General features: G+C 44.4%; 1 protein-coding gene across 1 annotated transcript in view; it reads right to left on the bottom strand.

Annotated features, from left to right (window-relative positions):
- The window catches only part of Eipr1 (EARP complex and GARP complex interacting protein 1), a 106,279-nt gene that overhangs the window by 16,420 nt on the left and 64,564 nt on the right, over nucleotides 1–25,295 (bottom strand). The window contains exons 4-5 of the mRNA XM_060366533.1: nucleotides 19,131–19,287; nucleotides 8,262–8,361 (exon numbers count right to left, since the gene is read on the bottom strand). Coding sequence (XP_060222516.1) covers nucleotides 8,262–8,361; nucleotides 19,131–19,287 — 257 coding nt within the window. The remainder of the gene's footprint in view (nucleotides 1–8,261; nucleotides 8,362–19,130; nucleotides 19,288–25,295) is intronic.

Below are 25,295 nucleotides of genomic sequence, written 5' to 3'. Positions count from 1 at the left end.
CTAGTGCTGGGGATCCATGAGTAATCTGTAATGTTTACAAAATCTAAAGACACAGCTATTCGGACATAGTAAGATACATGCCTAGTAAATTACTAGACTCTGCACCTTAAAGGTAGCTGCTTTTAAAAGAAAATAGCTTCACATATAAAGCTCAAGCTCAGCCCTGACCTGGAGTATCCAGTAAACCATGATGCTCCACCTGCCTCAGGCCTCTCGCACTCAAGTTTCAGGTGTGTCACTATACCCAGCACAGCTGTCCTACATGTAAGTTTACTGATCTCCACCTCAAGCCCTGTCTCTAACGATGACATTTTCAAAATCCAGCCAAGACTAACACATTGGAATGCAAATCTCACAAGAAAATCAGTTTTTCCTTTGCTTTTCACTTTCCTACCAAACAGCTTTACAAGCTTCATTAGCAATCTTGTTTACAGAACATTGTTCCATTTTTTTTTCCAAAAATTAAACTGACCCTCCCTGGGCACAATGTCACTGACCACTGCAGCCACTCACACTGAAGTCATGAGCCAGTCACTGAGATTCTCCCATCCTAAAGGTTGGAGACAGGACCTGGGCAGGTAAGGACCTTGGGAATCTCCTTTGCTGGAATACTCAGGCCAGTCCTGTACCTGTCACTCACAATCAGAGGACTACTTGGCCTCTTTATGCCTTTTGCTTTCACCTGCCAAGTCAGAGGGTCAATGAATAGCTGTGAGGCCTGTGTCTCAGCTTAAATGTACTCAAACACTGGCAAGAAGTAACTACTCACAGCAAAGCTACCACTGTAGAGCCAGCCACCACGGCTCATTCACTACTCACTTCCTTTCCTCCTCCCCTTTGCCCTGGAACTGCTTGAGTAAAGACACACACAGCATTCAACCGTATGGTTGTAGATAATAAGACTTTGCCCACTTAAGAGATGACAGAATTCTATTGTCCTGGTCTCCAAACACAAGGCCGGAAGGGAAGACACAAAAAGAAAGATCTACGGAATAGAAGGTGCAGTGGGCATTTTTTCCCTCTACTCTCCCTGCTCTGCAAAGCAGAACTGTAGCTGCTGTGGGACATAAAAGACAACTCCAGGGGAGGCAGAGCAGAGGGGGCCTTGGATTATTCCCAGGCTCTCTTTTGGCTGTACTAATGTCAGATGTAAAGCCAGGGAAGCCACAGCAATAAATACCAGCACAGCCGACCCAGAAATGCCTTAAGGAAGCTTATATGTACCCTATAAAAAGCACATATAAGTAAGTCAGGAAACTTTTAGATAGTTAACTATTCCAAACACCTCAGATGAAAAACTCTAAACAGAAACAGGAACTTTCACACTCACCTGGCTGGTGGGAGGCCCCATTATCCATCAGGTAGAATCCAAGATACAAGACCTTAGAAAAATATTGCCTCAAATGGCTCATGAATCTCAGTATACATAGAAACATAGGCACCTAAGAAGACCAGGATGAGAAAGCCTTCAGAATCCAACGGTCCTCAGGATTCTCAGGCTTAAACCACACGGGCAGTCTGGAAGAGGAACAGTACTTGGGTAACAAGTAGTAATGGGGATCTGAGAAGACATGGGAACCTTGGCTGCTTTGGAAAAGTGAGAGAAGCTGAGCTAAACATCACATAAGCCAGGTCTGAATTCTGTGACATACTAGAAAAGACAAAGCTGAGCAAATAACAACAAGGCAAGATGAGAGGTATTGACCAGAAGAACAAGAAGGAAATAGAGAGAAAACAAGCTGAACACTGGGCAGAGGAGGCCCCCTGAGGAGCCCCATCTCTGCGCATCTGTCTGGACTACAGGCTTGACTCAAGGCCAAGCCTGTGTGCATGGTGGACTGTGGGGATGTGATGCAATGTACATGGCTAACAACATGAAGTGCTGTCTGGGAAGCTGCCGAGGGAACTGGGATGTCGCTTACTTTGTGTTTCCCCTGTTCTGGAGATCAAATTCAGGCCTAGGAGTGTTCCACCACTGAGTTAGAGTTCTGCCCTTTTAACTTTTGATTTCAAAACAGGGTCTCATAAGTTGTCCATTCTGACTTGGAACATACTCTATAGTCAAGAAGGCCTTAAAACTACAATTCTCCTGCCTCAGCATCCTGATTAGTTACTATTATAAGACTGTGCATCTTAAAAGTCTTTTTTTTTTTTAATAAAAACCTTTTGTGGGAGAATGTACGAGGTGGTGGGAGAGTAGGGGGGTAAGAAGAGTAAAAGCATATTTTGTTTTAAAAATGCCATAATGAAAGCTAATTTGTGCACCAATTAAAAATGAATTGGGTGGGTAGAAAAATAGGGATCTAGAAACTGTGTTAGAAGGATAAATATGAATAAAACATGTATAAAATTCTCAGTGAAAAAAAAATGGTGAGGTCTGCCCTGCCCCCTCCAGGCGTCATTCCCAGGCCCCAGCTCTACCTGAAATCCCAGAGACCGGCAGCTACCAGGAAATAGTAGGCCCTAGCTCTATCTAAAATCCCAGACAGCGGTAGCCATCAGGGACTACCAGGTCCCAGCTCTACCTGAAATCCCAGAGACTGGCAGCCAGCAGGGAGTACTGAAGACAGTCAGCCATCAAGGATCACCAGAAGCCTGTAGCCATTAGGGTCTACCAGCTCTACCAGCAATCGCAGAGGTATAAGAGCATCAGGGATCACCAGGCCTGCCAATACCAGGGACAACCAGATGGCTAAAGGACAGCATAAAAACACACTCAATAAAAGTCAGGACAATATGGCACCACTAGAACCCAGCTATCCTAGTACAGCAAGCCCTGGATATCCTAACACAACTGAAGAGCAAGAAAACCACCTTAAATCTTATGAAGACAATAGAGGCCTTTAAAGGGGAAATGAATAAATCCCTCAAAGAAATATAGGGAAATACAACCAAACTCGTAGAAGAAATGAATAAAACCCTTAAAGAAATAAAAGAAGCCAGTCATGGTGGTGCACACCTTTAATCCAAGCACTCAGTGATGTAGGCAGAGGCAGGCAGATTGCTGTGAGTTCAAGGTCAGTCTTATCTACAAAGTGAGTCCAGGATAGCCAAGGCTACACAAAAGAAAAAAAGGAGCTGGGACCTGTCTCAAAGGAAAAAAAAAGGAGCTGAGACCTGTCTCAAAGGAAAAAAAGAAAAGAAGAAAAGAAAAGAGAGAAAAAAGAGAAAAGAAAAGAAAAAAGGAAATAGAAGAAAATACAAGTAAACAGGAAAAATGAATGAATAAAACTGTTCAAGTCCTGAAAATGGAAATAGAAGCAATAAAGAAAATACAAACTGAGCCAATCCTGGAGACAGAAAGCCTAGGAAAGAGAACAGGAACTACAGACACAAACATCACCAACAAAATACAAGAGATGGAAGAGAGAATCTCAGACGTAGAATATCTGACATCAGTCAAAGAAAATGCTAAATCTAAAAGGTTTTTAACACAAAACATCTAGGAAATTTGGTACACCATAAAAAGATCAAACCTAAGAATAACAGGAATAGAAGATTCCTGTTAATATAGGAAAATATATTCAACAAAATCACAGAAGAAAATTTCCCTACCTAAAGAAAGAGATGCCTATAAATGAACAAGAAACTCACAGAACACCAAATAGATTGAACACCAAATCCTCCTCCCACATAAAAATCAAAACACTAAATGTACAAAACAAAGAAAGAATATTAAAAGCTGCAATGTATAAGTGCCAATTAACATATAAAGGCAGACCTCTTAGAATAACACCTGACTTCTCAACAGAGACTCTTAAAAACCAAAATGATGTGGCAGATATTAAGCAAACCAAAAGAGACTACAAATGGCAATCCAGACTTCTATATCCAGCAAAACTTTCAAACACCATAGGTGCAGAAAACAATATATTCCACGATAAAACAAACAACATATATATATGTATATATATATACATATATATATGATAAAACAAACAACGACTATATATAGATATATATAAATTTTGAAACAGGGTTTCTCTGTGTAGCCTTGGCTGTCCTGGACTCCTGGACTCACTTTGTAGATCAGACTGGCCTTGAACTCACAGAGATCCGCTTGCATCTGCTGGGATTAAAAGCATACAACACGGGTTGGAGAGATGGCTCAGAGGTTAAGAGCACTGACTGTTCTTCCAAAGGTCCTGATTTCAATCCCAGAAACCATGTGGTGGCTCACAACCATCTATAATGAGATCTTCTGGCATGCAGGCAGAAAACTGTATAAATAATAAATAACTCTTAAAAAAAAAAAAGCATACAATACCATGCCCAGCCCCTTCATACAGAGACAGAAGCACCAACAAAGAACATGCATGGACTGGACCTAGGCCCTCTACATGGTTAGGATTGTTTTTACAAAACTGTTTGTTTCTAAGTTCGTCTCTTAACGTGGCTATAACATAAATAATCAAGACTTTTTTTTAATATTTGTTTAATAATAAGCTTCACAACACAATAACTGAGCAGCTTTTACTCTACTGTTAACCCTCTAAACTAAACTGATTTTCTCCCAGAGTATATCCCAGATATACTTGCACTTAGTAGCTTTTCTTGCTGAGCTCTTTCTCCTGGTCCCTCCTGGACATCTCCTGCGGTTGAATCCCCTACTTCCTCTTCTAATTCCTCTTCCCCTGGATGGCAGGAACTCCAGGCCAATTCTCTACTCATCAATTTTGGCTGAGCTGTTTTATTGGCGTATCAGGGGAAAATTGGGTTGCGGTGTTTATACAACAGGAGATTCTCAGAACAAGGATTGCAACCAGATATGGAGGTACAGAAATCAGAATTTGAAATACGCAATAACCTTATGCCTACACTTACATATATGTAACTGATGGGCAGTTTGATTTTCACGTGGGTTCTCTAGTAAGTTGAGCAGGTGCTGTCTTTGACATAGACTCTGTTGCCTGCTTTTCATCACTTCCCTCTAACAGGGCTCCCTTGCCCAGCCTCAGTGGATGAGGATGAGCTGAATCCTGATGCAACTTGATGTGATGGAGTGAGTTAGTAGTGGTGGGCAGGAAAAAAAAAAGGAGAAGGGATAGGGGGAAGAGGATTAGAGGGAGGAGCCAGGAGAAAAAGAGAGAAGGAGCTACTATCTGCATGCAAAGTGAATATATAAATTTTAAAATATTAAATTAAAATTATTTCAAAAGCCAATACTAAAAACAAAACAAAACAAAAACAAAACATCATCCACCAATATCAAGCAGGCTTCATCTCAGAGAGGCAGGGATAGTACAATATACAAAAATACAGCAATGTAATCCACCATATAAACAAACTAAAAGTTAAAAAACAAACAAACAAATAAAACTCCACATGATCATCTCATTAGATCCTAAAAAGGCCTCTGACAAAATCTAACACTGGTTCATGACAAAAGTCTTGGAGGCTCAAGGATATAAGGCCCATAAGTATAATAAAGGCAATATACAGCAAGGCAATAGTCAATACCAAATTAAATAGTAGAATGGGATGAAATGGGATATGAAGCCTGAAGTCACCACCTCCTGTAACCAGGTGGGACTTCCAGTGGAGGGAAGCAGACATAAAACCTCCATCCCAAAATCTCTCCTGCCTATAAAAAGGGCAGGGATAAAGATGGAGTAGAGATTGAGGGAAAGGCCAACCAATGACTGGCCCAACTTGAGACCCACCCCATGGGAGGTAGCCAACCCCTGACACTATCAATGACACTCTGCTATGACTGCAGAAAGGAGCCTAGCATAACTTTCTTCTGAGAGGTTTTATCCAGCAGATGATAGAAACAGACACAGAGACCCACAGCTAAACAATAAGAGGAGCTTATGGAAGAGTGGAAGGAAGGATAGAGGAAGCCAGGGTAGGGTGGGATAGGTATCAAATATACCAAAATATGACCTACAGAGTAAACTAACCTGGGCCCATGGGGGCTCAGAGACTGAACCACCAACCAAAGGGCATACTTGGGCTGGACCTAGACTGCCTATACATATGTAGCAAACGTGCAGCTTGGTCATCATGTGTATCCCCTAACAATTGGAGCAGGGGCTGTCTCTGACTCTGTTGCCTGCCTTGTCTGGCCTAAGTAGGAGAGGTTGTGCTTAGCCCTGCTGAGACTTAATGTGCTGAAGGAGTTGGTAATGATGTGGGGGGTGGGGGGGGGAGGCTCCCCTTTTCAGAGAAGGAAAGGGGGAATGAGAGAAGAGAGCTGGAGTGTGGGATTAGGAGATGAGGAGGGAGGGGGCTGTGAACAGACTGTAAAGTGATTAATAAATTAATGGCAAAAGAAGAAGAAGAAGAAGAAGAAGAAGAAGAAGAAGAAGAAGAAGAAGAAGAAGAAGAAGAAGAAGAAGAAGAAGAAGAAGAAGAAGAAGAAGAACTTCAGGCAGCACTGTGTCTCTGAAGGAACGTTGCTCCTTCACGGGTGCTACCCCGTGTAAAAGCCATCACTCCAAGGAACTCCTGTGTGGACACTATGAGAGATACCACTAGGGTCTCTGCTCTGCCCCTTGACAGATCCACTGATGTCCACAGGGGTGAAGGGAACAGACATGGAGATGAGTGAGCAGATGGAAACGGGGAGGCCGTCCATGCCTTCGTCGGTGTCCACACACCCCACAGACCCTCCCACTCCAGGCCTCCCCAGGGTTCAACTAATGATTATAAATGGCAAAGGATCTCCAATTTAATTGCAGAAGGTAATGATGCAGTGAGCATAAGATTAAATTCACCACAGAAGGCAATATCCTCAAACAATAGAAAAGGAGAAGCCAGTATGAGGAGGCTGCAATCGATGGGAAGGTTTCTGTATTAAATACCACAGCACTGGGTCACAAAGGGATATTGACAGAACTGCTGACAGCAGATAAAAAAGGGGGAGAGAAAACTAAATTGGTCTCTGCAGAAAATAAGTTACAGATTAATCACCCCGACATGTAATGCTTTAGTGATGACTTGGGGTGTTAAGATGTGTTCACCAGCTGACCACAGTGCAGGACAGCAAAGGGCAAGAGGCCTTCCCAACTCCAGAGTGTGGTCCCCTAGGCCTCTGCTGGGCACACTCTCTGCTCAGGGACACCAAGAATGCTTGGCAGGCTGTGCTGTATCTTCCCCAGAGTCACAACAAAGCCTGCTTGACGTGAGTAGTCCCTTTCCTTCTGAAACCATGACAGCTAAGACACGGCCAAAGAAGGAACTGGAGGGCTGGCTGACTACAGCCCTCCACCATATCTCCTAAGGATGGGGGCTGTGAGTGTGTTCCCAGCTCCAGACCTGTCCATGGGATAGCCCAGGAACTACCTCTCCTGTCTGATCTTTTTTATCATAAAAACTCCCGTGGATTTGGGGCTATTATACATAATGTGGTGATGTGTCTTTTTAATATGATTTTTTTCCCTTAAATATTATCAGTGCTCTAGCAAAACAGGCCAAACTTTACTTGACAGTGTGGCCAGAGATTTTAAGCTTTAAAAAGTCACTTAATATTTTAAGAAGTCTAGCCTCTATGCCTTATATTAATAACGATGCATCATTACTCATGTTTTCTCTTTAACCTAGGGGCATTATTAATATTGTAAATCACCAAGAGGAAAAAGAGCTCAGTAAGCGTTATGGGAACAAATAAACATAAGACATGGCCACCTGAGGAACCCACACTAGGATGTTGGAAAGGTGACCATGTGGGCCCTGGTGACCTGGCATTGTAAAGTTTCATTGCTGGGTTCCTGAGTTTTCTTCTTTCTACAATTGATACTTTGACAACAAGTACAATGAAATTATGAATGCCTATAAACATGCTTTTTAAAAAAGAAAGATTTAAGGAATCAAATTTGACAAATACACAAAATCCTTAACTCCACAAAATATTCAAAATGAGTATCTGAAAGCAAAGTGACTCCCAAGAAGTGCTACAATTTATTTTTAAAATTTGTGTAAATACATTGGAAAGCTAGCCAGTAATATGGAGTTAAGATTGCGTAAGTGTCCCTCATCACTGGGTGATTTTAAGGAAGCATACCTTTAAAAAGCTCTTGTAGAAAGAACAAACTTAAATCTGAAACCACCCTCAGCGAGGGAGGCTCTGTAGCACCTCACAATCCTTCCAACTTGTACCCACTTAGTTCTCTGCTTGATGCCCTAGTCCCTGTATCATTCCCTATGCAATAGTAAATTTTAAAATTCCAAATGTGAGGACCAGAAAGTATATTCTGAATTCAGCCAAAAGGTCCAGTTCCAAAGATCACCCAGTGAGATCCTCTCCCTTCTTAACTCACCACAGCCTTGCTTGAGCTCTCCTGGAGGTCCCACAGCAGAATGTGGCTGTCCGCCAGGGAAATGACCTTCTTCCCGTCACCCATCGGCTCCCATACGACACTATAGAAAGACAAATGCCAAATATTAATGTAACCAATGGGGATCCCCTGAGCCAGTAGCCTACAGCTTTTATATACACCCTTTACACTTTAGCAGCCTCTTTCCTGCCCTGAAGCCTTTAACCCTGGCATCTAATAATATCTGTCGAAGACACTCCCATTGTCTCAGTGTCTCCAAAGTCATATGTCAAGGCCCCAGCATGATGGACACAAATTGGGGTTGGAGATCATGAGGGTAGCCTCTTTTGATGGAACCTGAGTCCCTGTAAGAGGAGAGAGCAGAGTATGCAGCACCTGTCCTCTCTACCATGTGAGGACAGCAAGAAGGCAGTCATATAAGAAAAACACATCTCACCAAGAATTATATCAGCCAATACCAGAGTGTTGTCATGTTCCACATGCCCTGCCTTTTCTGACACAACAGACTATATCCCTGCAGACCATGATCCCCAAAAAATTCTCCCTCCCTTGTATTGTTTCTGTCAGAGATGTGGTCATAGCAGTCAGAAAAGTCAGCTGTACATAGAGAAGCAGTAAGCCCACCCACGCCATCCTAACTGGAGGCACAGGGCCTTGTGAGCAAGACATTGCTCCTACTAACACAAGTCTGCAATGGCACCTTTCCCCTGGCCAGGGTGACCACTGCTCCACTCTGCCTCCTCAGCTGCAGATCTGCCAGTCTCTGAGAAAAAAAAAAAAAAAATCACATTTCTCAATATTTGAACAAAGGAAAAGATAAAATTATTTTCAAGTGGCTGTAGAAGTAACTTTTATATCCAAAAAGGAGAAATTTGAATTTCTAATTATTTTCAAAATTTCATTCTAATTTGAAAAGAAGCTGCAAATGCTCAGAAGAGAAATACTCAAAAGAAGAAGCATTCATTTGCTTTAGCAAATAACCTGGTTTTGAGATTTCATAGCTGAGTATTTGCAAAAGCTTCACAACCCTGACCTAAAGTTTCCATCACTTGTGTTCTGAAGGTCACAATGAATCTAAAACCTAAAGATGGCATCTATGAAGTCTAGAAGAGTCTGGCAGGGAAGACATGGTATTTGCCAAATTCAGAGAAGCTCATCTGGCCATCTTTACTGCTCCCATGCACCCCTGCCAGTACTGTCCTCTCTCCTTTGTCAGTGAACTTGGAGAACGTAACCACCATATCTAAGAAATCTTCTTAACAAAAAAAAAAAAAAAATAACCACCCCCCATGGGGTACTAAAGGAGCTTTCTTTTTAGGCATTAAGTTCAAGATGGCACCTGCCTTTCTGACACCTCATTGAACCTTGGTTTTAATTTATTCAAAGTCAAATGCCCAAGTTAAACAGTGAAGTTAGAAAGGTTGGCATCTCTCACATTCTCCCTACCCGAATTGACACTGGTTGGGTCATATGCTCTCTAGGCCATCTCTTACATGCAGGGTGCAAATGACACATTACGAAGTTCCTGGAGGACTGTCACCAGCCATTGGATTCACTGTGCAACCTCTGTTCTTCCTTTAAATTATCCTGGTCAACATTCTAGGTCAAACACAAACACTTCTATGCACAGGCTTCACAGAAGTCAATTACAGCGATTTCTGTGATGTTTGATTTGTTTGTTTTTTTGTTTTTGTTTCTTTTTTTTTTTTTTTTTTTTTTTTTTTGAGACAGTGTTTCTCCATGTAGCCTTGGCTGTCCTGGACTTGCTTTGTAGACCAGGCTGACCTTGAACTCACAGAGATCTGACTGCCTCTGCCTCCCTCAGTGCTGGGATTATAGGTATACACCACCACACTCAGTTGATTTCTGTGATTTTTAACATTAAAAAAATTTTATCCTATGTTTATGGATGTTTTGACTGCATGGATGTATCACATGAGTGCCTAGCACCCATAGAGACCAGAAATAAAGGTCAGATCCCCTGGAACTGGAATTACAGATGGTTGCCAGCTGTCATATGGGTATTAAGACTCAAACCCAGGTCCTCTGCAAGAACAGTAAATGTTCTTAACCACTGAACTATCTCTCCAGCCCCAGGATTTCTGTCTTTTTAAAGTCTGGTTACTTCTACATGGGAGTTCTGGGAATTTTTCCAATTTTTCACACAACTGATTTACATGATAAAGCAATAGGTATCTTGCAGATACATTTCTCAGCACGTGTGAAGATCACATCGGTTGTCAGAGCTGCAATTTCAGGTTCGACAGGCAGATGTGCCTGCGGACTCTTCCCACAGAGGTGCTTTCCTAGTTTGGGTCATAAATGTGATCTTGGCCATTCTGTTTAAAAAAAAAAAAAGTCCCAATTGCCGCCCCCCAAAAGCGTATCTGTTGCTTTGGTTTGCATTTTTTTGATGAGGTAGTTTGTGACCCTGTAGCGTGTGACTGGCTGCTTCTGGCGCTCCTGTGAACCTCGCTCTATGACACGGTCACCAAAGGGCAGCCTTCACAGGAGCGCTTGCTGACATGTGAGGGCTTTGTCTTCACCAACGTTTCACTGAATCAGATTCTCGGTGAGCACAGGCCTGAGGAGGTGGAGAATTACAGGGCCAGAGAGGTCACTAGTCTTTCTTTTAGAACTTAAATCTATTCAACTGTAAAATAAAAACGACAACACTATTCACAATATTAAGCAAAATCCATGATTTGTTCAACAAAGATTTGAAAATCTCCAAGTTAGGCATTACTGTGTCAAGCAGCTTGGGTAGGAGTTATCAGGCCTCCTCCGAAAGGGCTTGAGGGGAACAGAATGGATGAGATGAGCAGTGTAGCTTCGGGGCCAGCAGTGTTCTCCCTGATGAACAAAATCAAGTACAGGCAACACAGGACCAACCTTGGCAGCCACAATGTACTAACACTTCATTTACATGAAGGCCCAGTGAGTGGGAGGCAGATGCTGCCTCCATGATCCCAGAGCACAAAGATTATCAGGGATTCCAGAGTCTATTCAGAGTGACTCACTGGACTGTGTCTTTTCTCAGTAAAATACCCAAGTCGTCCATTTAACGTCAATTCATTAAATTCGTTCTGCTCCAAAAATGTGAGCACCCTCCTCATTATCATCCTCACCATCTTTGCAGGCATGGCGCCCTCAGAGAGGTGGCCAAGCTCACTCATGCATTCAGGACAACCACCTGGGAGGACAGAGCAAGCCATAGTCTTGGCTGTCTGTCCACATGGACGGGCTCTCCAGATTACACCACAGAATACTGACCAAGGAGTTCAGAGGAAATCAAAATGGCCAAGGCCTTGGCCAGAATAGCCCAGCAAGGGGTCTGCTGGCATCCTGACAGGAGAAATGGAATGCTCACCCTGTTCATTCTGTTCATCCCACTCTAACTGTGCCCAGCCTCCCTGTATAATGAGAATCTAAACGGAAAGGACATGAAAACCAGCGACTACACACAAGATCCACCACACCCAAGTGACAACCAAAACAACTTCCTGCGGCCACCACCATAGCCCCAGCCCCAGAAAGGCAGCATGGGAAAGACCTGAAAGTTGAGACATTTCAGAGTCAGGTTTCTTGGAATCTCTGACAGAAGACTTCCAGAAAACACTAAAGAAATTTTGACAGCTCACCAATTAAAATGTGTAAGGGAAGCAAATACAACATCATACAGGCAGATAAAGGAAAGCTGCCACCAGACAAGACAGGCCCCAAGCACAAACAGAAGCCCTGAGTCCCTTCGTTCAGGTAACTGCGATTCCAACAATTCATGTGCAAAAGGCAGACACCCCACAGAGAACACACTCTGCCCACACACAGGCTTTCTTTCTGCTGTGGTCACTGCATGGGTCTTTGTTGGGAGGGGCTGTAAATGATGACAACTCCGACTTTCCAGTTTGTTTTTACCCAAAACAAGTACTCACAAAAGACGGGTACAAAGGACTTTAGTTGCCTGCAGGCAGCATGGAGCTGCAGCACTGGGCAGGACTGGCTTCTACACGGCCAATGACCTTTACCTCTGCTGTTGTTTTACAGGTAGCCCTCCTCTGGTCATCACTGTTTGTGATAGCTGTAGTACACAAAATCCAATAAAAAGGGAAATTCCATCTTCTTGTATATCATCACCATGAAACCAGTGCTATAAATAGGGGAAACAGCCTACGGTTCTTGCCATCCTTTCCACTCCAAACTAAGTCTTATTTATTTATTGTTCATAAAAATCACCCACTTTTTATCACACTCTACCAAAGAATGAGGACATAAACAATATTAACAAGTCAAGAATACAGTAGCACACAGCCAGTAGGAATGTGTTCTGACCATATATAACCATGATGCAAAAGACACAAGCAAGGGCTGACTGCAAGTGAACCCAATACAGTTCCAGCGGGGGTCCTTTGAGGAAGTCACTGAGGGGCACAGGAGTACACTGATGGCTCTAATTCTGTGGGTTTCATGTTCAAACAAACAAATACAAGTTTAAGTAGGTGAGCTCAAAACTAATGATTCTCCATTAGCACCTAGGGATGGGACAGCCAACAGCCCCAGGACACTCTCAAAGCAATCCCAACTCAAGTCAGCACACTCCATATATGCTCTCCTCACTTCCCTTGATCATCAGGAAAGAGAAGTACGGGCCGTCTAACAAGAGGGCAGAACAGCCCACACAGGTCCCGTTGCATGAGAAGTAGTAGCCACCACTTGAAAAGCAGACTGCCAGGTTTTCTACATGTCAGTTACAGAGTAGGAAAGGAAGAGCTTAGGGGAAGATATGCTTCTATGCATTTCTTTTGAAAATATTATTACATAATAAATTCAATGTAATAAATTCTTTCCTCAGATCACAGAACAATGCTCCCGTGGCACACAGGTCTGGTTAGTCAACTTAACATAAGTGCTATAAGGATTGAAAAGCAAATTTGAGAGCCACATCAGAAAGTCAACAAGCCCTTTTGATCTATCTGCACAGGGGCAGGGCCTTTATGCTGTGACATAAGGAGCACTTCCAGTGACAGAGTTGTGTTGATACATTGTGTTGCCTGGGAACTTTCTGACAGGAAAGCATGTAACTTTTGACAACAGGTGACTTGGTTATTAAAAGCCTGTTTACTCTGACATCTCACTGGGACAAATGTATGGCTCCATCAACCAAAAAAATTTCCACTTTCAGGCAGACAGAAACCAAGGGTACACAGCCTGGAGGCGAGGGGAAGGTGGTTATGTGAGATGTTTTCCACCTGTTTGGAGTATAACATAGTTAGCAACTCAGGTACAACTCCACCCAGAGAAGCCTTCCACGAGCAAGAACTCCAGAGCAAAGAGGGCCAGAGACTGACTGTAACAAGGAAGCCCTCCTCCATCAACCATGGAAGAAACATACAAACTCAACACCTACCTCTGGGCGCACTGCTGCATGGGGTGTAACAGGGTTGAGGGATGGACAGAGCATGAGGGACTCTATGCTAGAGCCTTGTCTTAGAGCTGAACAAGCAGAGCTGCCTCGGGTCATCTTAAGCAATATAGGAAATTCAAAAGCCACACCAGCCTTCCCTGGCTCATGCTCAGAGCCCCAGCCTCCTTTACAAGGCCACCAATGCCCAACTTAGGTGGAGAGAGTCCACCTAAGATTCAGGGAGAGCATAGCAAGCTTAGGTGATGACCATGACTTCCAAGGTCATGTTACATAACTCCAAAGATTCTTGTTCCTGGGTCTCAGCGAGTAAAAAAGGTAGCTTTTAAATTATAGTAAATTTTGAAATAATAATAATAATAATAATAATAATAAAACTAACTAAAAGGGGAATGCCCTTCTAATCACACAGGTGAGCCATTCCTTGTCTTCTCCTCTTGGAACCCCTTGGCATTAGAAGTGACAGCTATAGAGAAATGTCCTTCCACACAGGATCACCGTACCTTTAGGTTTAAAAATGTTATTGGACCTCAAGCCTCAATAAGAGAGCTTTGAAACCACTGGTGGCCTCATCAAAAGCAACAAGGCTCTGAGAGCTCATCTTCCTGTGTACACATGAAGACACAGTGACAGGAGCCATCAGTACGCTGGACAGAGGGACTTCACCAGACTCCAGTTCTGCAGGGAATATGAGCTTAAATTTCTAGACATTGAGACTGACAGGAATGAAATTCTGCCATTAAAGCTGTGCAGACTGTAGCACTTGGTGCTAACAGCCAGAATGGACTAGCTTCCTCCCTCTCCACAGGGCACAGTAGTGCACTCTCTGTTTCTTCCTATGTTCTGAATGACACTCAGTTCAGAAAAAGGACTGACAGAAACGGAGTACTGAAACATTTAATTTAATGGAAACATGAACTAAAATTTAGGGAGAATATGAATTTCTCTTTTCTGTGTCCTATCCTTTCTACACTATATTTTCAGATTTATACATTTGATTCTTCCTAGGAATATCTGTCTGTACATTGCACTTAACTTTTCTAATACTCATATGAGGAAAGGACAATGACACACATTCCCATTTATGGTGGTTACTGAGGAAATACTGAAGAATTTTCATAGTGACCTTTGGCACCACAGGAATGTCCATCCTGCACAAACTACACAAGAATCTAAGAGACAAGTTTGGTATTGACCAGAGGTTGGGAATCAGCTTGTGAGTGTCTGCTTAGGAGCTGCAGTGACATTGTGATGACTCTTCTAGAGACATGGTCGGTCTAACAATGACCTGTGGTGATCACTGTCAGCTCTCTGCTGTCTCAGGAAGTCAGAGCACAAACCGCTGAAAACCTCCAATGTGTTCCCTTCCCTCAAGCACCTCTGCAGGACTTAGGACAACCACCAACTTGTTTCTCACAGTGTCCACCCTATGGCAGCATAAACCAGTTTCCTCACATAAACCAAAAGAAGGAAGGAGACAAAGGGCCAAGTCTTCTACCCCTGACAAACACTGTGGGACCCTCCCTTCTCCTCTTTCAATACCATTCCTGCCCTTTACTTCCTAATCACCATCTTGCTATGCACACCAGCCCTCCCAGGTGTCCCGCATGCTCAGCCTGGCTGGCATTTCAGTATGATATTTACTCAGTCCGTTTGGGAGGGGTTTTCTTCTCCAGCAGCTGGCTTGGGAAGCAAGGGTCAGTTGGCTGTGCAGCGCCACAGTCCCTCAGAATGCTGCCAGAGAAATAAATACCTGTATGGAGCTGCATGCTTAAGAATACTCTGACACCCACACAAGCAAGATCTTGGATATAGTTGCTGGGAACATGCCAAAGTGGGCTGCAAATAATTTTACACACATCTTCAAAGCTTCTGACTACTGATAAATCAGCTTCTCCTTTGAAGGAGAACTTCCATCACCCAAGAGACTGCTTTGTAGAACTGCTCCATACACTACCATGAGGGGTGCACACAACACAATGTGCTGAGGTTTCTATTGTTTTGGCTTTTCTTCTGTTAGCCAACGTGCTCACTAACATGCAGCTAGAGGTTTCTTGATCATCAGAAGGAGACAGAGAGTGGCAGAATCACTCTGTTGTTGCCAATCAGCCATTAAATTCACGGCAATGCTGCTGCATTGTATGACTCTTGGAAAGTAATCACCTCCTTCCCTTCTCACAAGCCAAGCTCGAGAAGACCGCCCCCCCCCCCTTTACCAGCACTCCCAAAAATGATGCAATCACCAGCTGGGCACGTAGAAAGCACTAGGAGGCAGTCAAGCCTGGTGGTGCAGAATTAATACCCCCACTCCATTCTAAAACGCAAGTTCAGTCTAGCCATGAACTCAAGGAGAACTACACAAAACATAAACGGAAAATGTTTAGAGAGATCACCCTCAGGCTGGACAGATGGCTCAGTGGTTAAGAGCTGCTCCTGCATTACCTACATGGGTGGCTCTCACACCATTGGCAATGCCACAGCCTCTCCTACCTACTATGTGGCACCAAGCACACGTGTGGTACAAAGACGTATATGAAGACAAAACAGTGGAAGCCTACTCTGCTGAGGTGACGTGTTCCCAACACCTGAGACAACAGCCATACCCAAGCGATGACAGCTGTTTCTGCTCCTGTGGCGGGGAAGCTACAAGTCCAGCAATCCTTTTAAGGAGCCAGCAAGCCTGTTGCACTCTGCTTAACTCCCCAGGATGGAGAACACTGATAGACCCTTCCACAAGGTCACTGGCAGGGTGTCTCTGACTCACTCACTGGGCAGCTCTCATGTTTACTAATGGCTCATCCCCCGCCACCTCTCCCAGCGCTGTCCATGGTGCTGAAGAGTCAGCCTTGCCCCTGGCCAAGCTCAGAATTTCCTGGGCATGAGCAGGGGCATGGAGAACTGGCTGCAAGCTGCTGCTGGGAAAAAGATGGAATTGAGGTGATGATGCCAGGTCATGGGAAGATGGAGCACAGTTACTTGACCTCTCTGGAGCTGCGCTGAGCCAGGAAGTTGCTAGTGACTGCTACTGGGTACCTGACAGCTCCGCTAAGGGCGGCATGGAGCCTCTGCCCCAACAGTACAGAGAAAGTAGGAGCTTGGGGTCAGCCTTCACAGCCTTATTGTAATGACATTACATTTCAAGGAAGTACCACATTTCCACAAGGTCTTGCCATGAAACTCTTGCAGTAACTTTAAGACAACATTTCCATTCAGAGCATTTGCTTCCAGTGATGCTATCATGCCTAGAGAAAGTGAGGACAAGAGCCTGGGCCCATCTGCCTCTTTTGGAAGAACATCTGATGGTTCATATGCTGGACTGCAAGCCTTTCCTATCAGGAAAAAGACTCATCGCTGCTCTGCATTCAACTCATGTTTGCTAGGTGGCCCAAAGCAGGTGACGAGACTGCTCAAAAGCAAACTGCTCTACTGGGGCAGCCTCGTGGAGAGAAGTCCCTGACTTGTTCACTCCAGGGGAGGGTCAGACTCACTTCTGATCTGCAGGGCACAAGTCCCACAGCAGCAGAGACAGTACTGGGGCACTGGGAACTGAACTCCCACACATAAACACAGGCTGTTTGTGAAACCTCCAGGGATAGTGGAATCACTCATGTTCTGCCATCATGCAGTTACCATAGGAACCCAAGTGAAGGGTGCCCAGGGTTCCCAGGTCATCCCTGTATCTGCTAGTAGTAGGTGTGTAATTACTTTAAAGTAAAACACTTAAAACAAGCAAGTGTAAAAAAAAAAAAAAAAAAAAAAAAAACAGAATGTACAAGGATGCATTGGAAAACCAAAAAGAAGTTGAGCTATTCTGAACAGTAACAGCAAGGTCAGAATCAAGAGCACTCCAGATGAATCTGAGGACAGTCAACAACCACACACACTGGGTCAGCCTTTGCAGCGTGTACATGGGCAGATGGCAACTGAGTAGGCACTCTAATACCCAGTTTCCTACAGGGCACACAGGTGTGACATGCCCTTCTGAGTGGTGTGTGACAAAAGCTGGGAACCTTCTGGAAATGACTGGCACTCTCTAGGCAACAGCTCACCTGCCATGGCTCCCCTATCTGCCCTCTAGTGCTGCTGTGCCTCTAGAAACATGCATAATGTGATGCATGTATGCCATGGGGCCGCATACCAAGGTCTGCTTAATCGGGGAACATGGTCACTGTATGACAGAAACTCTGCAAGAGAGCTGTGAGACTCAGGTAGTGTAGTGACAGCAGGAAGTGTTGATTCCTGCAACTTAAGGACTCACTGGCTTCCTTTTGCCTGTGAGACTGGGGTGACATCAGCACTCAGAGCTCCTTAGAGACAAGCAAATGGCTACTGATCAAGTAGAAACATAGCAGCCATGCGAACAAATCCCCTAAGGCTAGCACTGAAGCCACCAGAGCCCCGCACAGCTTTATTGTGGCAGACAGTGACAGGCTAGTCCCATGGTGATCAGTTCTAAGTGTTCCCTCCAGGTAAGTCCCTCTCTGGTCCTCTAGAAAACATGACTCACTGCTTCCTGTTGGAGCACAGAACACACTCATGACAGCTCAGGATATGTTACATCCCGCCCTGTTGTGGCAGGCTGTTGTGCTCTGGATCTCCCCTAGGGACCAGGACTCCTTAAGGACAGGTCCTTTGACATTGACCCACCATCCGTGAAGCCTGACAGAGTCTGTGCAGCATCTGTGCAATAGTTTGCTGGGTTGGATTCATTTAATTGGGTGAGCTGACCACCTGCAGAGGGCCCAGACCTCCTCACAGACATGTGCACATGGGCTTGGGCAATTGCACTGAAGTGTACAGTATCAAGTAAAGCAATGAATCTTGCTGAGAACAGCCATAACAGCATCATGCAGAGATGTCTGAAGCCATGCTGTCTCAACTTTACCAGATCAGCCATGGCCACTGTGTAGAGGTCCTGAGAGATAAAGCCAAGTTCTAACCACACAGACAGGACTTCCCAGGAGCCCCACAAATGGTAATCACATCTCTTCATCTCCACACATGTTACAGGACTGCCAGGAAACCAAAGGAAAGGACAGGGACATGGCAGGACCTGGGGATACTGCCAGGCACACCCTTCCTTTCTAAGGAGGCTACAAGAAATGAAAGTTGCATCTTTCATGCTGACATGATGGGTGATTGTTCTAAAGGCTTAATGGGCTGGGCTAGTCTATTCTTCTGTCACTGATTGCAGGCAATGTGGTTTGGAAGAGAGAAAGGGTGGGCCATGTGCTCTTCACCATACTTGTGTGTGTGTTGGGGGGGTTCTGTAACTGTGAGTAACCTAGAAAACACCTGAGACTAAAAGTGACAACCGAGCACAAACATCTTAGAGAAAGAATAGCAGACGTGGGGCACAAAGGAGGATGGGAATTGTGCACCTGAGCGGCCTCTAGGCTTCTTCCTCATGTATGAAATATGTAGCATCCTACCAGGCCACATTGCCGTGGGCCCCGTTGTCAAGGTGACAGAGCAGCTCCAGGGTCTGCGCAGTGCTTGTAGGGTCATCAGGGGACTCGTGGCTACCGGATTCTAATTCCTTGGGCATCCTCCACACAGCTGCACACGCCTGGACTCGGCTGTCTGAAGCTAAGCAAAAGAAAAATGTCAGCAGAGCTCAGCCCTACACACACTCAACACAAAACACAAACCTACAAGCAAAGCACACTGCTCCCTGAAATACTAACACACAGACAGTGAAGTGAGCACAGCACAGCCTGGGTCAGCAGCAGGGAACCCACTATCCCTGGCTTGTAAGCATCATTCTGCTTTAGAGAATTTAACCTTTTCAAATCCAGTTTCATCTGTTCTTTAACAGTGGCTTTTAAGAAAGGGATCAAGCTGAGGACACTGCCATAACGGCCGGGTTTCATGGGATCACAAACAGATGTCAAACACTGAGATGTTGTTCTGCCTTGGTCTACTTGAAATGACCAGTGTCTGGGCTGAGAAGGCAGAGCCACTTAGAAGTGCTACAAGCTGAAATCCATGTGTGCTCCTCATAACATGTAGGAGGAGAGCGGCCAGGACCCAAGGGCACCTGTGCAGTGCCCATGCAGGTGGCTTCCTGCTATCCTGGGATCCAGGACACCTGGTACTCTACAGATACTCCAGGAATCTGGGCAGTCTTGGAGTACCCTGAAAAGTGGACACAGAAAATAAACCCATATGGAAAAACTGAATTCATAGCTTTCCAGGCACATGCCAGGACAGGTCTCAGACACTCCAGGAAATAGTAAGGAGAGTGTTGCGAAATAAGATTTTAATTAGATTCTGATGTATATTTTTAAATTTTGCTTTCCTGTTAGTTTTAGTTTGATTTGAGTTTCACTGTTATTTCTGTTTTCTAAGGTGCCTTCAAGGCAGGCTTTGAACTATCCATATAGCCAAGGATGGTTTTGAACTCTGACGCACAAGGTTCCACTTGTCGATGGTGGTGCTGGAACTGCAGTACCACCACTCACAGTTGCCATTTAGTTTTAAGTTGGAAACATGCCAAACAGCATCCTTTGGCTTTAAAGGTCACCTTAATGAACAGGTCCCTGGTGTGGAAGCATCTAGTCTGTGGAGTCTCTGGAGGCAGGGCCCTGAGATGTCCAAATAGCTGCTCTGTGGAGTGACCAGGGACAGAGCCATGAGATGTCCAGGCAGCTGCTGTGGGGTCATCAAGGTCAGGCCCCTGGTGTGAAAGCAGATGTTCGGTGGAGTGATCATCTGTCCTACCCCAGCTGCTCAGCAGAGTCTGTGGTCACGTCTCCCAGTAAGTATTGGAAAGGTGCTTACAGCATAGAAATTCTACTTTCTAATAAGCTCTCTCCCTTCAAACCCACACCAACCGGCAGGTACACTCTGCTTATTGGGTGTCCTCCCCCTCTGATCACCTTGCATTAGCCAACCCACTCCTGAGCCTACCTTGCCACAACAGACAGCAACTGAAGAACACTCAGGATAAAACCATCAACAGAATCTGCACTTGCTTCAGTTGTCATACCATTTTGCATCACTCTGCATACAACAAAAAGGATCTTTCGCTTCTGTTTTCTTTTGTTTTATTTATTCTTGCTTTTTTTTTTCCTGTGTTTTTCTCCTGTTTTGTTTTAAAGACATATACCCACATGGACAGACATATAGAAGATGGAAAGCAGATGGCTCAGTGCCAAATTATTTCACGTACAAGAAAACTGACTCCATGAAGCAGTACGAAAGCTTAGAGCAAGCTTGTTCACATCATTCAAACTGCACCTGGCTGCCTACAGAAGCTGGGTAAACAAGATAATAGGTTAGGAAAAAATTGTCAGGCATGGTGGCCCAAGCCCCCAGTCCCAGCATCAGGGAGGCTGAGGCAGAAACACCATGGGCTATATAAAAAGGTCCGTTTTAGCACAAACAAGAAAACATGGACAAGACCCAGATAAAAAGAGCAAGGCCAACTATCTGTTCCTAGAGCAGCAATGAAGAATGGCATAGACTGTCGGCATCTTGTAGGAAAGGTGTCATCACAGCAGAAACAAACAGTGTAAAGCATCACATAGAGATGCTACAGATTCAGGTGAAATAGTAAATTCACAAAAGAGACCAACATGTAACAGAAATGACAAAAGAAGTAAACTTTCTCACTAGACAAGAACCTATTTAAGGCCTCAGTGGGTAAAGGCACTGGCCACTAAGCCTGAGACCCGATTCAGTCCCTGGGACCCAAATGGTAGAAGAAGAAACTCAACTCCTGCAAGCTGTCTTCTTACCTCCACACCTACGCATACACACACAGCAAATAAATAAGGAAATGAATGAATAAAAAAATTAATTCTTACACAGGAACCACTAAGTTCAGCTGACTGTACCCCAAATATTTCTAAGCATTTAAACAAGAGGCAAGATACCAGGTATGACAGTTCCTGCCTATAACCACAGCACTTACAAAGCAGAAGGAGGAAGACAAAAAGTCCAAAGTTTGCTGTGCTACATAGTGAGATCCTGTCTTAAAATGGGAGAAAGGAGATAGGGGAGAAGGACAAAGAACGAAAGGAAAAAGGGAGAAAGGAAAGGAGGAATGAGGAGGGTAAGAGGACAGAGCGGGGAGGTTGGAAGGAGGAGGCCTACCTACTCTATAGCAAGAATCTAGAAGGAATTACAAGATATTATGTGGCCCCCTCTCAGCTGTACAAATGTAAAAATGATACCAAATAAAGCTCAGTGGTATAGACAAATAGCACTACAAGGAAATGAGGGTGGGCAGAAGATGGCGTAATGGGTGAAGGCACTTGCCTCCAAGCCTGACAACTGAAGTTCAATTCTCAGAACCCACAGAGTGAAAGAAAAAAAAAATCAGTTCCTGCAAAGCTATCATTTGACTTCCACATGCACACTGTGGTATAAGTGTATCACCAACACACATGAATGAATGAATGAATGAATGAATGAATGAATGAATGCATGCACGCATGAATGAAATCATTAAAAAATAAATAAGGAGATGAGGTTGATTCCAAATTAAGTAACATTAACAAGCTAAAAAAAAAAAAGTATGATCACCAAAAATACAGAAACACCCAATACAATCCAATGTTGCATCTGTAACACTCTTTGAAGACTAGAAATACAGGAAAATATACTCAGAGGGGAAGGGGGGAGACAAGGGAATGGAAATGTGGGGGCAGAGAGCTGGAAGCAAAAGAAAAGTCCTACAGCAAATGTAAGTGTTGTGGATGAAGTGTGAGGCTGCCTCTCAGAATGGGAAGAGGCAGCTTCACACTGCCAAGGCCACTTAACAGTGAGCTAAAAGGAGAACTACTTCATCCGAATGAAGAACAGGAAAGGAAGAAACATGGAGCTGCATCACACTGTCAGGAGCAAAGCAGCTCAACAGTGACATGAAACTCAGCTGGCCATCTGCTAGTCATCAGCAACAAGGCTAAGATTTAAAATGATGCCAAAGAACAGCACTATGGGCCGAAGAGATGGCTCACAGTTAAAAGCAGTGGGGCACTCTTCCAAAGAACCTGAGTTCAGTTCCCAGCACCCACGTCAAACAGCTCACAACTACCTGTCCCTTTAGCTTACACAGCCCCTGCATTATTAGTGCACATATCCACACAGTCACACAAACGTAATTAAAAATAATGAAAATATTTTTAACGGCACTAAGAAGTCTAGTGTCAAATAATATTTTAAGTAAAAATGTGCAACTGTGTTTGTGTGCGCACGTGTGGGTTTAAACAAATAACACTAACAAGAAAACCCAAAGAAGTAAATAAATGGTAGGACAGGCCATGTCCATGGATAGCAAGCTCATGCACCACTGTGAAGAACTTATGGGGGGTTAAAAATCAAGAACTTACATGAGAAAGTATACACCCCAGATACCCAACAGTCTTGAGAAAGAAAAACAAAATGCAGTGATTTACAAGCCAGCTCTCAGTTTTCTGTGGATTCAGATAGGCAAGTGGTCCTGAGGAGGACAAGAGTCCAGAAAGGGGCCCTTGCCAATCGGTCACTTGATGTTCAACACAAAGTCCACTGTATGAGAGTGGACAAAGGCCCCTTTGTCCAAAGATGTTGAGTCAGTTTTGTATCTTTATGAAAGAACCAGCTTTCACCCTACCCATAACAGTCTCAAAACCCAAGTGCAGATGATGGCTGAAGATAAAAGCATAAAAAAAGCCAGGGCAGGAGTGTCTTCCGGGTACACATTTAACACCCTGACAACCTGAGGCTAGCAGAGTTTGTCAACAGCAGAGGCACGCTGGCCACTAGAGAAAAAAATGGACAGCAAGAAAAATTAAAATTAAGAATATCTACTCACTGAAACACGCTATTAAAATTAAGAATATCTACTCACTGAAACACGCTATTATCTGGGCTTTGTCAAAATAAAAGACAGCTCTATTAAAAACAATGCAAAACTAGGAGGAGACATTATAAAACATATAACTCACTGAGGTCTGTGTGGAGAAGTTATAAAGTACATTCCAACTTGACAACAAAACAACACATTTTTTAAAATAGGTGCCAGGCTGAATGAGACACTTCAGCGATGAAGTATAAACAGTCAGCATGCTCCAGAAATGATGCTCAGGATCTTCAGAAATTAGAGAAGTACAAAAGAAAATTGAAGACAGACAAGTTGGGCATGGTGGTGCACGCCTATAATCCCAGCACTCTGGGAGGCAGAGGCAGGCAGATCTCTGTGAGTTCAAAGCCAGCCTGGTCTACAAAGTGAGTATAGGACAACCAAGGCTACACAGAGAAGCTGGGTCTCAAGTAAGCTCCCCCCGCCCACCAAAGGAAGACACTATACCCAGCAGGACGCCAAATGCCTAATCCAAAAAAGACAACTCTGAGTGTGTTGTCTTTCAAGAACCAGATCTCTCATGGGCTGAAGAGTGAGAAAACAGTACACATACTTCCAAAAACACCAGATGACCCAACAATCCCCATCTAAGGAGAGCCTGCTCAAGCTTTGCAGCTACTTCCAACCATCTGGCAGTTAAGCCTGGCCTCTCCACTAGAGGCCATGTGAGGACTGCTGTAGCCGAAAGTCAGGGAAGACATGAGCACAGTGATAGACTGGAGGAGAGCTGAGGAAATGAAAAGAGGTGGCACTCCCAGGGGCACACAGGCATCCAACAGGAGTGTTCCCTGACTAATATGCATGCCCATATGTGTGTACAGATACATTGGAAAGGGCAAAAGGGAGCGAGGGAACAGGAAGCTGAGAGAAGGCAGTCCTAACCCAGCAGAAGAGCCAGTTTCAAACCTGGACCCCACTGACTCTAACAACCCCGGGGCAAGGAGCCTGCAGCCCTAGAACAAGTATACACCATCCAGTCACTCCAAGCCACACCCAGAAGCACCTGCTGCCATTTGCCTGAGTGGTCAATCATTGATCAAAGAGCAAACACCTAGATATGGTAAGGTCTAACTAGCCGGGTGTGTATACTGCCACCTGGAGATCCAAGTCATCACCATGGAGATATTTGGGAGCCAAATGTCAAGTAAAGCCCTGAACTTTACTTACAGAAGGTCCTCCGGGCGTGAGCCACTCTGTCATCTCTGCAGTCCATGCATATAAAATGAGAGTGGCAGGAAAAGCAGTTTGGGGAATGTCCATGACTGTGGCCTGTGCAGTTAGAGGCTTCTGAAACTGCCTGCTCCCCTCTTATTGTCAGAGGTTGGAAGAGACTTCAGCCTACTCCCTCCCAGAAAAATAAAAGAGAAGCTGAAAATTCGATGTACACATACATGGTAGAAAGCAGACTAGAGTCTTTTATACAGCTGTTCCTGCTCCCCCATGCCCACTGGAATATAGCCTAAGGCCTGAGGACAAACAACACAGGACATCACACTGACCAGTGGTTGGGACATCATATTGACTAGGCAGGAGAAGAGTGCAGAAGGCCTCATCCAGGGCCAGGAGATGACCCAGAGTCAGGAGCCTGGCACTTCTGTCAGGGTTCAGAAGGCCAAGACATTCAGAGAAAAGCAAAAGCTCTGTGCCAACTCCATGGAAAAAGAGACACAGAACCAGGTGGCCTCACTCTACAGCAGCTCTGCATGGGCACAAAAGGCTGCCAGTTGAGGACCAGAAAAGCCTTGTA

Source organism: Meriones unguiculatus, chromosome 1 (genome assembly GCF_030254825.1).
Source record: "Meriones unguiculatus strain TT.TT164.6M chromosome 1, Bangor_MerUng_6.1, whole genome shotgun sequence".
Classification (NCBI taxonomy): Eukaryota; Metazoa; Chordata; class Mammalia; order Rodentia; family Muridae; genus Meriones; species Meriones unguiculatus.
Note: the sequence above shows the minus strand (reverse complement) of the source record. Positions and strands in the feature narration are given on the sequence as shown.